The sequence below is a fragment of the Odontesthes bonariensis genome, chromosome 12, assembly GCF_027942865.1.
Source record: "Odontesthes bonariensis isolate fOdoBon6 chromosome 12, fOdoBon6.hap1, whole genome shotgun sequence".
Taxonomy (NCBI): domain Eukaryota; kingdom Metazoa; phylum Chordata; class Actinopteri; order Atheriniformes; family Atherinopsidae; genus Odontesthes; species Odontesthes bonariensis.
In genome coordinates, this window is record NC_134517.1 from 34,990,608 (window position 1) to 35,003,815 (window position 13,208).

At 41.3% G+C, this 13,208-nt stretch overlaps 1 protein-coding gene across 4 annotated transcripts in view; it reads right to left on the bottom strand.

The window, feature by feature from the left end:
• pikfyve (phosphoinositide kinase, FYVE finger containing) overlaps nt 1–13,208 on the bottom strand; it is a 58,185-nt gene that overhangs the window by 42,701 nt on the left and 2,276 nt on the right. For all 4 annotated transcript variants that reach the window (XM_075480233.1, XM_075480232.1, XM_075480231.1 and 1 more), the window contains exons 3-4: nt 4,686–4,853; nt 1,474–1,583 (exon numbers count right to left, since the gene is read on the bottom strand). In XM_075480233.1, the coding sequence (XP_075336348.1) occupies nt 1,474–1,583; nt 4,686–4,853 (278 nt within the window). The remainder of the gene's footprint in view (nt 1–1,473; nt 1,584–4,685; nt 4,854–13,208) is intronic.

The following is a 13,208-nucleotide window of genomic DNA, read 5'->3' on the forward strand; positions in this document are numbered from 1 at the left end:
TTTCTGTTTCCACTGATCGTCACTAATCCAACAAACTTCCATTAAAAAAAAAGCTTCCAAGTTCAAAATAAGTTGTTCAACCTTCAGTCCTGATCAGTTTGTTGGGACAGAACCAGAGTTAGTTCAGTTCTGAGCAGCTTTAAAGTGAATATCTGCTCTGAGCTCCTTCCTCCTCCAGCACAGCCTGAACCCTCTCAGACGAGCTTTCTGTCCTTTCTTTAAGGAGTCTTCAGGAATAGTTCTCCAGGCTTCCTGAAGGACATCCCAAAGCTCTTCTTTGGATTTCCTCAAATGTTTTAAGGACACACTGCACACCATGCTGAGATATGCCAAGTTTTCAGCTAACAGCTCTTTGGGAATCACCTTGTTGCTGCAGAAATCCTGTTTTCTGTCTGTCACACTGTGTTATCTTTGCTGTTTTTCACACATGCAGCTAAAGAAATGGGAACAGATGATGAAGACCTTCAGGAAGCCTGGAGAACTATCGCTCAGGATCGCTTTAAAAGATTAAAAGAGGGTCTGGCTGCTTGGAAGGAAACAGTTCTGGATCAGCTCCAACCTCTAAAACACAAACTTCAACAAACCAATAACTGATGTGGCTGCGTCCATCTTTCATATCCAACCGGCGTCTGAAACTGATCCAAAGCACCAGAACCAGAACCCTGATCAGTGAGATGTTGGAACAACCCACCTGGGTGCAGGTGTGCTTGCATTCGGAGAGCTGCGGCTGTTTTAAAGGTAAAGTATAAATACTTTTTAGTTTTCTCTCCATAGATTCAGTTTCGATGAAAGTTAAAGGTTCTGGGATTTTCAACCCGTGTCCAGGAGGAAAATATTGTAAAAAAAAAAAAAAAAAAAAAAAAAAGAGCTTTTAACTGAAACACAGAATCATGTCCAGCAAATTAAAAATCTATTAAATATTTCTAAAGGATCTGAGCAGAAGGTAGTCCGGCTAGTTGGCTGGGGTTTAAAAAATAAAGCGTTTTGCTTCTCAAAACAATATGCGTTCAACAGAGTAATACATTTGCATCACAAAATGGTTCTCCAGGAAAAAGTCAGACCTCACAATCGCTTGGCCCTATTTTCTCTCCCTTCGTATCACTGCGTGATTTTTCCTGGAGAACGATTTTGTGATGCAAATGTATTACTCTTTTGAACGCATATTGTGTTGAGAAGCAAAACGCTTTATTTTTTAAACCCCAGCCAACTAGCCGGACTACCTTCATTAACACCAAAACGAGGCTGGAACTCTGCTCACAGGACGCAGCAGGGGGTAAGAAGATGTTCAGAAATGATGTTGCTGATATGGGATGTCATACAGCTTCATGTCAAAAGAGGCGAACTATCCCTTTAACCATAAGCGAGAGCTTCTGAAACGTCTTCACAGGATCGGGTGACTTAGAAGGAACATTTCTGACAGATAAAAGCGGAACAAAGAGCAGCGTGTTTGCAGGAGTTACAGGACGTCAGTACCTGGCTCTTTCCCTCCATGATCTCCTTCAGCCTCTTCAGCGCAGTGCGCAGCTGCACGGCGGTGCGGGGGTCGTGATTGCTTAGAGGCGTGTCCGATTTCCTGCTGCCATCTGCAACCGTGCACACAAACGCAGCACCAATGAACGGCTGCGGTCACCCCTGAAATAAAATCTGCTCTGCTGCAGTCAAGATGCACTTCAACCGTTTCTTTTTGTGAAAAACAACATTAAAACCAGAGGTGGGTGGTAACGAGTTACATTTACTTGAGTAAGTTTTTGAAAACATTATACTTCTAGGAGTAGTTTTAAATCTCTATACTTTTTAATTTTCCTTGAGTAGATGTGTGCAGCAGAAACTGTCCTCTTACTCCGCTACATTAGGCTACAATGAGCTGGTTACTTTTCTTCTTACCTCTTTGGTATTCTACGCCTCATTATTTTTATCCCCCCGCGTACGCCTCATTTTAATGTTTTATTCTGACAGAGAGAGAGACTTCCACCAAAGGCTCTACCACCTGACTGTGTTCCACCAATCAGACGCAGCCGTGCAGTCTGGTCACGTGACCGTACTCGATCTCAGCGGCGGGACGGGTTAGCTTTAGCATTAGCAGTCGTAGCAAACAAACAAAGAAACAGATGAAAAATGTCAGAACCAACGGTGGGAAATGAAGACGCAGACGAGGCCTCATACTGAAAGCATGTTTACCTTACAAAGAGTGAGAAACAGCAGCTACATTATGTGTCTTCTGTGGCAACCAAAACAAACGCACATTTCAGCAGAAACTCAACATCTAACTTGAGGAAACATGTAGCGCTAAGTTTCCTAAACTCGTTTTTTTCCCCCATGGATAGGTGAATGTTTGTTTTTTAGGTTACATATGGGTTACATATGTTTTAAACATTTCCTAAGTCTCTTTTATTTTTCATTGACGTTCTTGAATTTACCTGGATTATTTTAATTTAAGCTATTTGTAATTAATTAATTAATTAAAATTTATTTTATCAATTGGATGAACTCTAATTTGCCTAAAGATGATTATTTAGTATTTTGTCTGTCTGATTGAATGCTTGTGTTAACAAATAAATCAGACGTTACTCAACAGTTACTCAGTACTTGAGTAGTTTTTTCACCGAGCACTTTTTTACTCTTACTCAAGTAATTATTTGGATGACTACTTTTTACTTTTACTTGATTCATATTATTCTGAAGTAATAGTACTTTTTTACGTGAGTACAATTTTTGGCTGCTCAACCCACCTCTGATTAAAAGAAGCAAACGTGAGTAAAAATGACAAAAGAATATAAAATGTTAGCCTTAAAAATCATCACAAACACCATTCCATCATTAGTACCTGCGTGGGAAACATTAGTGCAAACCAAAGGCCGGCAGAAAGCGCTGCTTTAAAAGTGCAAACATCAAAAACGCTGCATGCGCTCGTTAACACACACACACACACACACACACACACACACACACACACACACACACACACACGGTAAATCCCTCAGAGTTGTTACAGTCCAGCTAAAAGCATCTTTAGTAAAAACCACACAGAGCAGAGGAGCCCTCACCTGGCCAATCCACTGGAATCAGAAAAGACGAGAACGGACGTTACAGGCTGCAGCTTTCAACCCTGAACATCAGCTTCACATCGATTTTCAAAAGAAAAAACATCTTTCCAACATAATCTCACTAAAAATCAATGAGTTACAACCTCAAATGGGACTTTTTTCATTGTAAAAACCAAATTATTTGTCCTGAGACGCTTATAAAAAAATATTAGGGCTGGGCGAGTTAACTCGTTAATCATTTAACGCCGATAAATATTTTATATATATTTGATATTTTATTTATTTTATTATTGTAAAAGTCTGTTGCTCACAGGCTTTTATTTTGTAAAAGTCTGCTGCTGTCTGCTGTGGAACAGGAAAAGAAAGTAATCGGCGGATCCACCAAACCTGGAGAAGGGTACGGAACTTTTACTCGGCCATTTTCATGTTAAAGTTCTTCCAGACGGCGGAGTCGACAGAACCAAAGTCATCTGTAAACACTGCCAAGTTGAATTGTCTTCTCAGCGTAGTAGTTCCAGTCTAAAATATCACTTAAAGGCAAAACACACAACTGATAGCAGCAAGTCATTCAAGGAAACAGACAGTGGAGCGAGGCTTCTACATAAAAACTACAGAAAGATGCTGATGTTAAAAGTGTGTTTGCACAACAAATGTTATGGCACTTTCATTCATATGGCAGCACATTTAAAATAAAGCTAAATGCTAAAAGCTATACACTACTTTTGGATTCATTTTTGGATTTTGCATACAAATTAATCAGGGAAATCATGTGATTAATTAGATTAAACATGTTAATCGTTGCCCAGCCCTAAAAAAAATATATATTTTTAAAAACCTTGAATGAAGCACGACGGGTGCTGCAGCTTAAAGTCTGGAACCGAGTTATTTCTGCATCCAAACAGCAAGCTGAACGAATCAAAGTGAGAAACGTAACAAAAACCTGGTTCGTTTCGGCAAAAAACATCGAGCCAGTCCCGAAATATCTTGAAAAATATGAAAAGTTAAATGTAATTTTTGTAAAGCTTCGGTTATTCGACAAAATTGGCAGAAAAAAAGTGGGTTAAATATGAGTCGTTCTGCGTCTGAAACTATCAATATCAACACATGAGAACATCAGGATTCTAAACAACAGAGAGATTTCTTTAGCTCGTCTGCTACGTCTCTAACCGACTCATTTAGCTCGTTTTCAGATGGTTTTCCACACGTTTTTTTAACCTTCAGAACTTAAACATAATGCCATGAAAAACAGCTGTTTTTCCAGGTGTTTAACAGCATTTTGAGGACACACATTCAGTGTTAGGAGTGGCCTCTGATTGGTTTATTCTCTGCAGAATACAGCAGCTTTAAAGCCAGCTAACACGATTTCTATTAGCAGATAATGTCATCAACGAAGGACAGAATCTCCCCCGGTTCCTTTCTTTAAATCCGGACCAACAAAGACATGAGTAAATGCGTCCTCAGATGAATACACGGCACATTCAGAGGCGCCCGCAGCGGCTTTTAACAAACTTTAAAGTGAAAACGTCCAGAGCTGCAGCCTCACAGGACTTTAACGGCACGTTTTATGGTCAAAAAGACTGAAAAATCCATCACAAACCTGTTTGTTTGAACTAAAAACAGCATCATCTGTGTGTGTTTTACCAGAGGCGGTGGAGGTGCGTCGGAGGTTGTCGGGGTGCTGCTTCCGGTGCGTCCGCGAGCCGTAGAGCGAGGCGGAGGGACTGGAGGACAAGCTCCGCCTCTCCGGCTGGCGGGAAGGGGACGGCACTTCTGGTTTCTCTGAAGCTGAGGAGGGAGGACGACCCTCCTCTGATCACACAGAGGAGAGATGTAAAGTTAGATTTAAGGGAATTAATGCATCAATTCTACAGTTTTCTGTTCTTTAAAGATCAGCATTCAGGTTTGAGTTAACACGATGCCAAGGAGGAAAGACATCAGCAATCGACCTGGGAAGGGTTATAAGGCCATTTCCCAACTATCTGGAGTCCATCGTTCTACAGAGAGAAAGGCTGTGTTCCAAACCGCATACTACTCCTACTAACTTTTTGAGTTAGTAAGCGAGTTTGAGTAAGCAGAAGTTCCCAGATGCATACTAGATTCTCTGAAATGTTGGGTATGCATCATGAGGTTACTACTCATACTCAAACTACCCAAGATGCAACGTAACGTGACGTCGCCGATCGTCATTTCCTGTCAAAACGGCAGTTTCAAGCTAGCTACAACGAGGGTAGGTTCACTTCCTGTTTTCAAAACAAAAGCACCAATTGTATGGTAATGGCTTTCCCTATGATAAAAGGCAACGGGTATTTTATTTCGTGAAAATAACAGGAAGTGCGTTAGCTCACTGCGGCTAGCTTTAGTAGCGCCGAATTCGTGGGAACAAAATTGTAAACAGCCGGTATTTTGTCAGGTTTTCAACACGTTGGGGATCTAAACGACTACTTTCTCACCTGAAAAAGTTTCAAATGTTGCTAAAGTTTACAGAGTTTAGAGCTTAAGAGAAATCAGCTTCAGGACGGCTGATTTCAGCTCGGGCAGGAGCGAAATGCATTGTGGGTAAACGCTCTGCATACTGTCTGATCGATGAGTATGCAGTATGTAGTATGCAGTATGTAGTATGCAGTATGCAGTATGTAGTATGTAGAATGCAGTATGTAGTCTGCAGTATGTAGTATGCAGTATGCAGTATGTAGTATGCAGTATGTAGTATACAGTATGCAGTATGCAGTATGTAGTATGTAGAATGCAGTATGTAGTATGCAGTATGTAGTATGTAGTATGTAGTATGCAGTATGTAGTATGCAGTATGCAGTATCTAGTATGTAGTATGCAGTATGCAGTATGTAGTATGCAGTATGCAGTATGTAGTATGCAGTATGTAGTATGCAGTATGTAGTATGTAGTATGCAGTATGCAGTATGTAGTATGCAGTATGCAGTATGTAGTATGCAGTATGTAGTATGTAGTATGCAGTATGCAGTATGTAGTATGCAGTATGCAGTATGTAGTATGCAGTATGTAGTATGCAGTATGTAGTATGCAGTATGTAGTATGCAGTATGCAGTATGTAGTATGCAGTATGTAGTATGCAGTATGTAGTATGTAGTATGTAGTATGTAGTATGCAGTATGCAGTATGTAGTATGCAGTATGTAGTATGTAGTATGCAGTATGCAGTATGTAGTATGCAGTATGTAGTATGCAGTATGTAGTATGTAGTATGCGGTTTTTATAACACAGCCAAAGATTATTCACAAGTGGAAAACATTCAGGACAGCTGTCAATCTTCCCAGGAGTGGACGTCCCAGCAAGGTCACCCCAAGGTCAGAAACCCCAGAGCTACATCTCAGACTCTGCAGGCCTCAGTTAGCATCCGTCGGTCGGGTTGCGGGGGGGCTGGAGCAAATCCTAGAGGTCACAGGCTCACACTTGCTCCTAAGGACAATTTTAGAGACACCAATGAACCTAACATGCATGTTTTTGGACGGTGGGATGAAGCCGGATTACCCGGAGAGAACCCATGCATACACGGGGAGAACATGCAAACTCCACACAGAAAGGCCCCTGCCGGGAGTTGAACCTGGAACCTTCTTGCTGTGAGGCGACAGTGATAACCACCGTGCAGCTCCTCAGTTAGCATGTTAAAGGTTAAAGGTCACCCCAAGGTCAGAAACCCAAGAGCTACATCTCAGACTCTGCGGGCCTCAGTTAGCATGTTAAAGGTTAAAGGTCACCCCAAGGTCAGAAACCCAAGAGCTACATCTCAGACTCTGCGGGCCTCAGTTAGCATGTTAAAGGTCACCCCAAGGTCAGAAACCCAAGAGCTACATCTGAGACTCTGCAGGCCTCAGTCAGCATGTTAAAGGTTAAAGGTCACCCCAAGGTCAGAAACCCAAGAGCTACATCTCAGACTCTGCAGGCCTCAGTTAGTATGTTAAAGGTTAAAGGTCACCCCAAGGTCAGAAACCCAAGAGCTACATCTCAGACTCTGCAGGCCTCAGTTAGTATGTTAAAGGTTAAAGGTCACCCCAAGGTCAGAAACCCAAGAGCTACATCTCAGACTCTGCGGGCCTCAGTCAGCATGTTAAAGGTTAAAGGTCATGACAGCACAGTCAGAAACAGACTGAACAGGTATGGCTTGTGTGGAAGGGCTGCAGGAGAAAGCCTCTTCTCTCTAAAAAGAACATGGCAGCACAGCTTAGGTTTGCAAAGCTGCATCTGAACAAACCACAAGACTTCTGGAACAATGTCCTTTGGACAGAGCAGAGCAAAGTGGAGATGTTTGCTCATAATGCACAGCAGCACGTTTGGAGGAAACCAAACACAGCATATCAGCACAAACACCTCATACCAGCTGTCAAGCACGGTGGTGGAGGGCTGATGATCTGGGCTGGTTCTGCAGCCACAGGACCTGGGCACCTCGCAGCCACTGAGTCCACCATGAACTCCTCTGGATACCAAAGTGTTCTAGAGTCAGATGTGAGGCTAAAGCTGGGCTGAAACTGGCTCATCAACAGGACAAAGATCCCAAACACAGCAGCAGATCTACAGCAGAATGTGTGAAGAAGAGAAGAATCAAGGTGTTGCAACAGTCCAGTCAGAGTCCAGACCTCGGCCTGCCTGAGATGCTACGCAGAAGTTTAAAAGTGAATGTAGCTCAGAAACAGCTTTGCTTTGAGTGCAACATCTGCCGGTGTTTGGGTTGAAATCAGATTCCCTGCAGAATCCACCTTTAAATTGATATAAAAACACTAAGCAGTGGGTTTGATCAGACCCATTACTGATAAAGAACTGTGGAAATCTTTCCCAGAAATTTGTGAAATGGGCTGAACGGTGTGCGCAAAGCTGAAGGTGAGTCAGGGGAGTCACACCAAGCAATGACCCCTAACAAACTGTAGCTCAACATATGGGTGAATGCTGTGTACGTGCGCGTCTTTTAAAGCCATTTATCTGCAGAACAATGTCCACCTTTCACTGGTTTCTTATCTGAACTCAGAATCCACGAGCAGATGGTGTGTGAGCATCATTTACAGATGTTAAATCTAACTCTTTATGAGTTCCTCTTCCTCACGTTGGGTCTTTCTTTATATCAGCAATAAAAACTCTTTAAACTTTTAACATCGTTAATGTGTTCATGTGATCCGAGACATTTCAAAGCCTGAGAGGGAAACAACTGTAATTCTGATGAATAGAGTCGAGATTTTAGGGGGTTTAAGCAACAAGAGGAGAGGGTTAAATTAAAGAGGATTATAGAGCACAAAAGGCTCAACACAAAGAAACACCTCCTGACAAATAAAGCTGATTAACTTCCATCCAGTTTCTGTGAGCTGTTTATCCTGCAGAGGGTCGCTGTGCAGCCGGAACTACAAACACCACCAAACCCATTAACTATGAGCTCCTTTAGGCTACTTCTGTTTAACTTGGGCTTCCAACATCGTGCGTTTAAAGCCCAAAACCTTCTGCAGTTACCACAGAAGGACCAGTGTGAAACCAGTTTAAAACCAGTGTGAACCCAGTTTAAAACCAGTGAGAACCCAGTTTAAAACCAGTGTGAAACCAGTGTGAACGCAGTTTAAAACCAGTGTAAAACCAGTTTAAAACCAGTGTGAACCCAGTTTAAAACCAGTGTTATACCAGTGTGAACCCAGTTTGAAACCAGTGTGAACACAGTTTAAAACTAGTTTGAAACCAGTGTGAACCCAGTTTAAAACCAGTGTGAACCCAGTTTAAAACCAGTGTTATACCAGTGTGAACCCAGTTTAAAACCAGTGTTATACCAGTGTGAACCCAGTTTGAAACCAGTGTGAACCCAGTTTAAAACCAGTGTGAAACCAGTCAGAAACCAGTGTGAAACCAGTCAGAAACAAGTGTGAACCTAGTTTAAAACCAGTGTGAAACCAGTGTGAACCCAGTTTAAAACCAGTGTTATAACAGTGTGAACCCAGTTTGAAACCAGTGTGAACCCAGTTTAAAACCAATGAGAACCCAGTTTAAAATCAGTGTGAAACCAGTGTGAATCCAGTTTAAAACCAGTGTGAAACCAGTGTTAACCCAGTTTAAAACCAGTGTTATACCAGTGTGAACCCCGTTTAAATCTAGTTTGAAACCAGTGTGAAACCAGTGTGAACCCAGTGTGAACCCAGTTTAAAACCAGTGTGAAACCAGTGTGAATCCAGTTTAAAACCAGTGTGATCCCAGTTTAAAACCAGTGTGAAACCAGTCAGAAACCAGTGTGAACCTAGTTTAAAACCAGTTTGAAACCAGTGTGAACCCAGTTTAAAACTAGTTTGAAACCAGTGTGAATCCAGTTTAAAACCAGTGTGAAACCAGTGTTAACCCAGTTTAAAACCAGTGTTATACCAGTGTGAACCCAGTTTAAAACTAGTTTGAAACCAGTGTGAAACCAGTGTGAAACCAGTTTAAAACCAGTGTGAACCCAGTTTAAAACCAGTGTGAAACCAGTGTGAATCCAGTTTAAAACCAGTGTGAACCCAGTGTGAACCCAGTTTTAAACCAGTGTGAACCCAGTTTAAAACCAGTGTGAAACCAGTGTGAATCCAGTTTAAAACCAGTGTGAAACCAGTGTTAACCCAGTTTAAAACCAGTGTTATACCAGTGTGAACCCAGTTTAAAACTAGTTTGAAACCAGTGTGAAACCAGTGTGAACCCAGTTTAAAACCAGTGTGAACCCAGTTTAAAACCAGTGTGAAACCAGTGTGAATCCAGTTTAAAACCAGTGTGAACCCAGTGTGAACCCAGTTTAAAACCAGTGTGAAACCAGTGTGAACCCAGTTTAAAACCAGTGTGAACCCAGTGTGAACCCAGTTTAAAACCAGTGTGAACCCAGTTTAAAACCAGTGTTAACCCAGTTTAAAACCAGTGTTATACCAGTGTGAACCCAGTTTAAAACTAGTTTGAAACCAGTGTTATACCAGTGTTAACCCAGTTTAAAACCAGTGTTATACCAGTGTGAACCCAGTTTAAAACTAGTTTGAAACCAGTGTGAAACCAGTGTGAACCCAGTTTAAAACCAGTGTGAAACCAGTGTGAACCCAGTTTAAAACCAGTGTGAACCCAGTGTGAACCCAGTTTAAAACCAGTGTGAACCCAGTTTAAAACCAGTGTTAACCCAGTTTAAAACCAGTGTTATACCAGTGTGAACCCAGTTTAAAACTAGTTTGAAACCAGTGTGAAACCAGTGTGAATCCAGTTTAAAACCAGTGTGAACCCAGTGTGAACCCAGTTTAAAACCAGTGTGAACCCAGTTTAAAACCAGTGTGAAACCAGTATGAACCCAGTTTAAAACCAGTGTGAATCCAGTTTAAAACCAGTGTGAAACCAGTATGAAACCAGTGTGAACCCAGTTTAAAACCAGTGTGAACCCAGTTTAAAACCAGTGTTAACCCAGTTTAAAACCGGTGTGAAACCAGTGTTAACCCAGGTTAAAACCGGTGTGAAACCAGTGTTAACCCAGTTTAAACCAGTGTGAAATTAGTCAGAAACCACAGACTGCTGTTTTTCAGAGATGCAGCTAAAGAAACAGGAACTAATGATGCGTCTCTGTGACAAACACACTCAAACATAAAGAATCTTCTTTTCTTTTCTTTCTTTATTCTCTGATTAAAAAGCTAAGTGGAAGCGACTGGTTATTAAATCACTGGGTGAATTAACAGCAAAAGTTTATTGTTTTTCATGTCTTTTTCTAGATTCTTATCAGATTAAACCAAACAACGAGTGAAAAACAGCTGAAGGTTACAAACCGAGTGATTTACAGTTTTTCTCGATTGCTTTGGCTCATTTCTTGAAACTGAGATGACATTCTCAAAATGACATGGACAAATCCCCAAACTAACAGACGGTGTCTCAGAACAGAATGGCATTTCTTATTTCTTTCATCACATTTCAAATGCTTTGTACATGTCTCAAGCACTTAGTACATCTTTGCAAATGGTTATGTACAAGTGGCCTACATTTAACACAATCAGCCTACATTTAGAACATTTCCCAAAAAAGTGCATCTTGCTGATCTATCCCAATTGGTTGGTTCTCAGTGTAATGGTTGTTCTCTCCAAAACATGTCAGCACAATTTCATTGTATAAGTCATCATCTGCAGAATAGTCTGCTCAATTGTCAAAATTCTTTAAGAAATTGGAATACAATACAGTACACATATTTTGGAACGTTTCCTTGACCGTTTATATTTAGATTTAGTTCCAGAGAACGAGAGGGGTCTCGAAGGGCTCCACCTACCCCAGTTTGTTGTTGTGTGGGACAACGTCAGTTTTCACCGTGGCCAACGCATCAGGGCATGGTTCGAGACGCATTCAAGGATGCATAATGTCTCACTTCCTCCCTACTCTCCATTCCTTAACCCTATTGAGGAATTTTTCTCTGCTTGGAGATGGAGAGTGTATGAGCATCATGCTCAGAACCAGAGGTCCCTCCTCAATGCGATGGATGCTGCCTGTGAGGATATCACAGGCCATCAGTGTAGAGGATGACTAAGGCATTCAAGGCGCTTCTTCCCACGGTGCATTGCTAGAGAAGACATCAGATGCGATGTTGACGAGAATTTATGGCCAAACAGACTGTAGCGGATGGATGGCCCGGAAGATGAGGAGGGTGACCAGGAGCAAGAGGGAAGTGACACAGAATAGTCAGAATATTACTGTATTTCATTTGTGATGCTTGACTGTTTTTTTTTGTTTTTTTTTTCCTGTAAAATAGGCTACTGTAATGTATTTTGTTTTTGGTTCTTGCAGGTTTTTGTATTTTGTATACATAGGCCTATATTGTATACCTTTTCCTTTGTAGTTTTTTTCTTTCCTACCTACAGTAATGTGTAAAAATGTACTTGTGAATAAAAATAGTTACAATTTCCTCAGCAGAATGAGTGCAGTGTGTGTGGTGTGAAAATTGTATTCCTTTAGCTAGACCTTTTCCATAAAGACAAAACATCTAATCATTTTGACCTGCAGTGCTTACACAATGCCAAAGGGACAATGCATTTTGGAAGCACTGATGATTTGTGTGAGAAAGGAATTTAGTTTTGACACATGGGTAAACTATTTTTGGAGCGATATGAGCATGTGATGAGGATCCATGTAGTTGTGCTGCACCGTCCAGTTTATTTTGACAGGAGGACAAAATGAATGAAAATGTGCCAAAGCAATTGAGAAGGATCTATGCCATTTTTATGGTACTGACTATTTATATGGGACAGGGACTTCATTTTGAAGCAAGAATGAACGTTTTGGGAGACATATGACATTTTGCTGGTTATCTCAAGTGTTGCGAAGAACTGCAAGTCTGTTTGGCCAAGTGACCCTATAGTTATAGGAATGTCATCTCAGTTTCAAGAAATGAGCCAAACCAATCGAGAAAAACTGTAATCACATTAATGGAATTTATTTGGATTGATGGCGGGCCACAGATTTCAGCTGAAGAATTCCGAACCTGTTGATGGAAATAATGATGATGACAGTTTCATACGTCTGTATTAGCCTTAGAGGCGTCCTGTTTCTACCTGTTTCTGTTCTAAACATGCTGCTGTGGTCACACTGCAGGACCATAAACACAGCAGTCCTGTGACTTGCTGCAGAGAAGACAAAACGTCTGTCACATGACCTCACAAGACTAGTGAACACTGCACAGGACGTCCTGCCGGGTTGGACTCCTCAGAAAGTTTCTCAACTTTGATCACACATTTAAGAAAAAAAAAGGATATTTGTAAGTGTTTCTCAATCCGAGAGATGAACAAACCGACCTTAAGACATGACTTCACTCAGATTAAAGGATGTTTGTCACGGTCGCTTTGATCAAAAGGTACTTTTTAAACCAAATTTACAGAAATAAGATGAAGCTTTAAACCAATCGTCTTAATTCAATTGTATAATTGTGTTATTTAAAAAAAGACATTCAAAAGAATTGTCGCCGTCTGGCTTCAAACTTCCTCGTGTGGATTTCAGCAGCTGCGCTGACTGACAGACCAGCATCACTTTAAAGGGATAGTTCGCCTCTTTTGACATGAAGCTGTATGACATCCCATATCAGCAACATCATTTATGAACATCTTCTTACCCCCTGCTGCGTCCTGTGAGCAGAGTTCCAGCCTCGTTTTGGTGTTGATGAAGGTAGTCCGGCTAGTTGGCTGGGGTTTAAAAA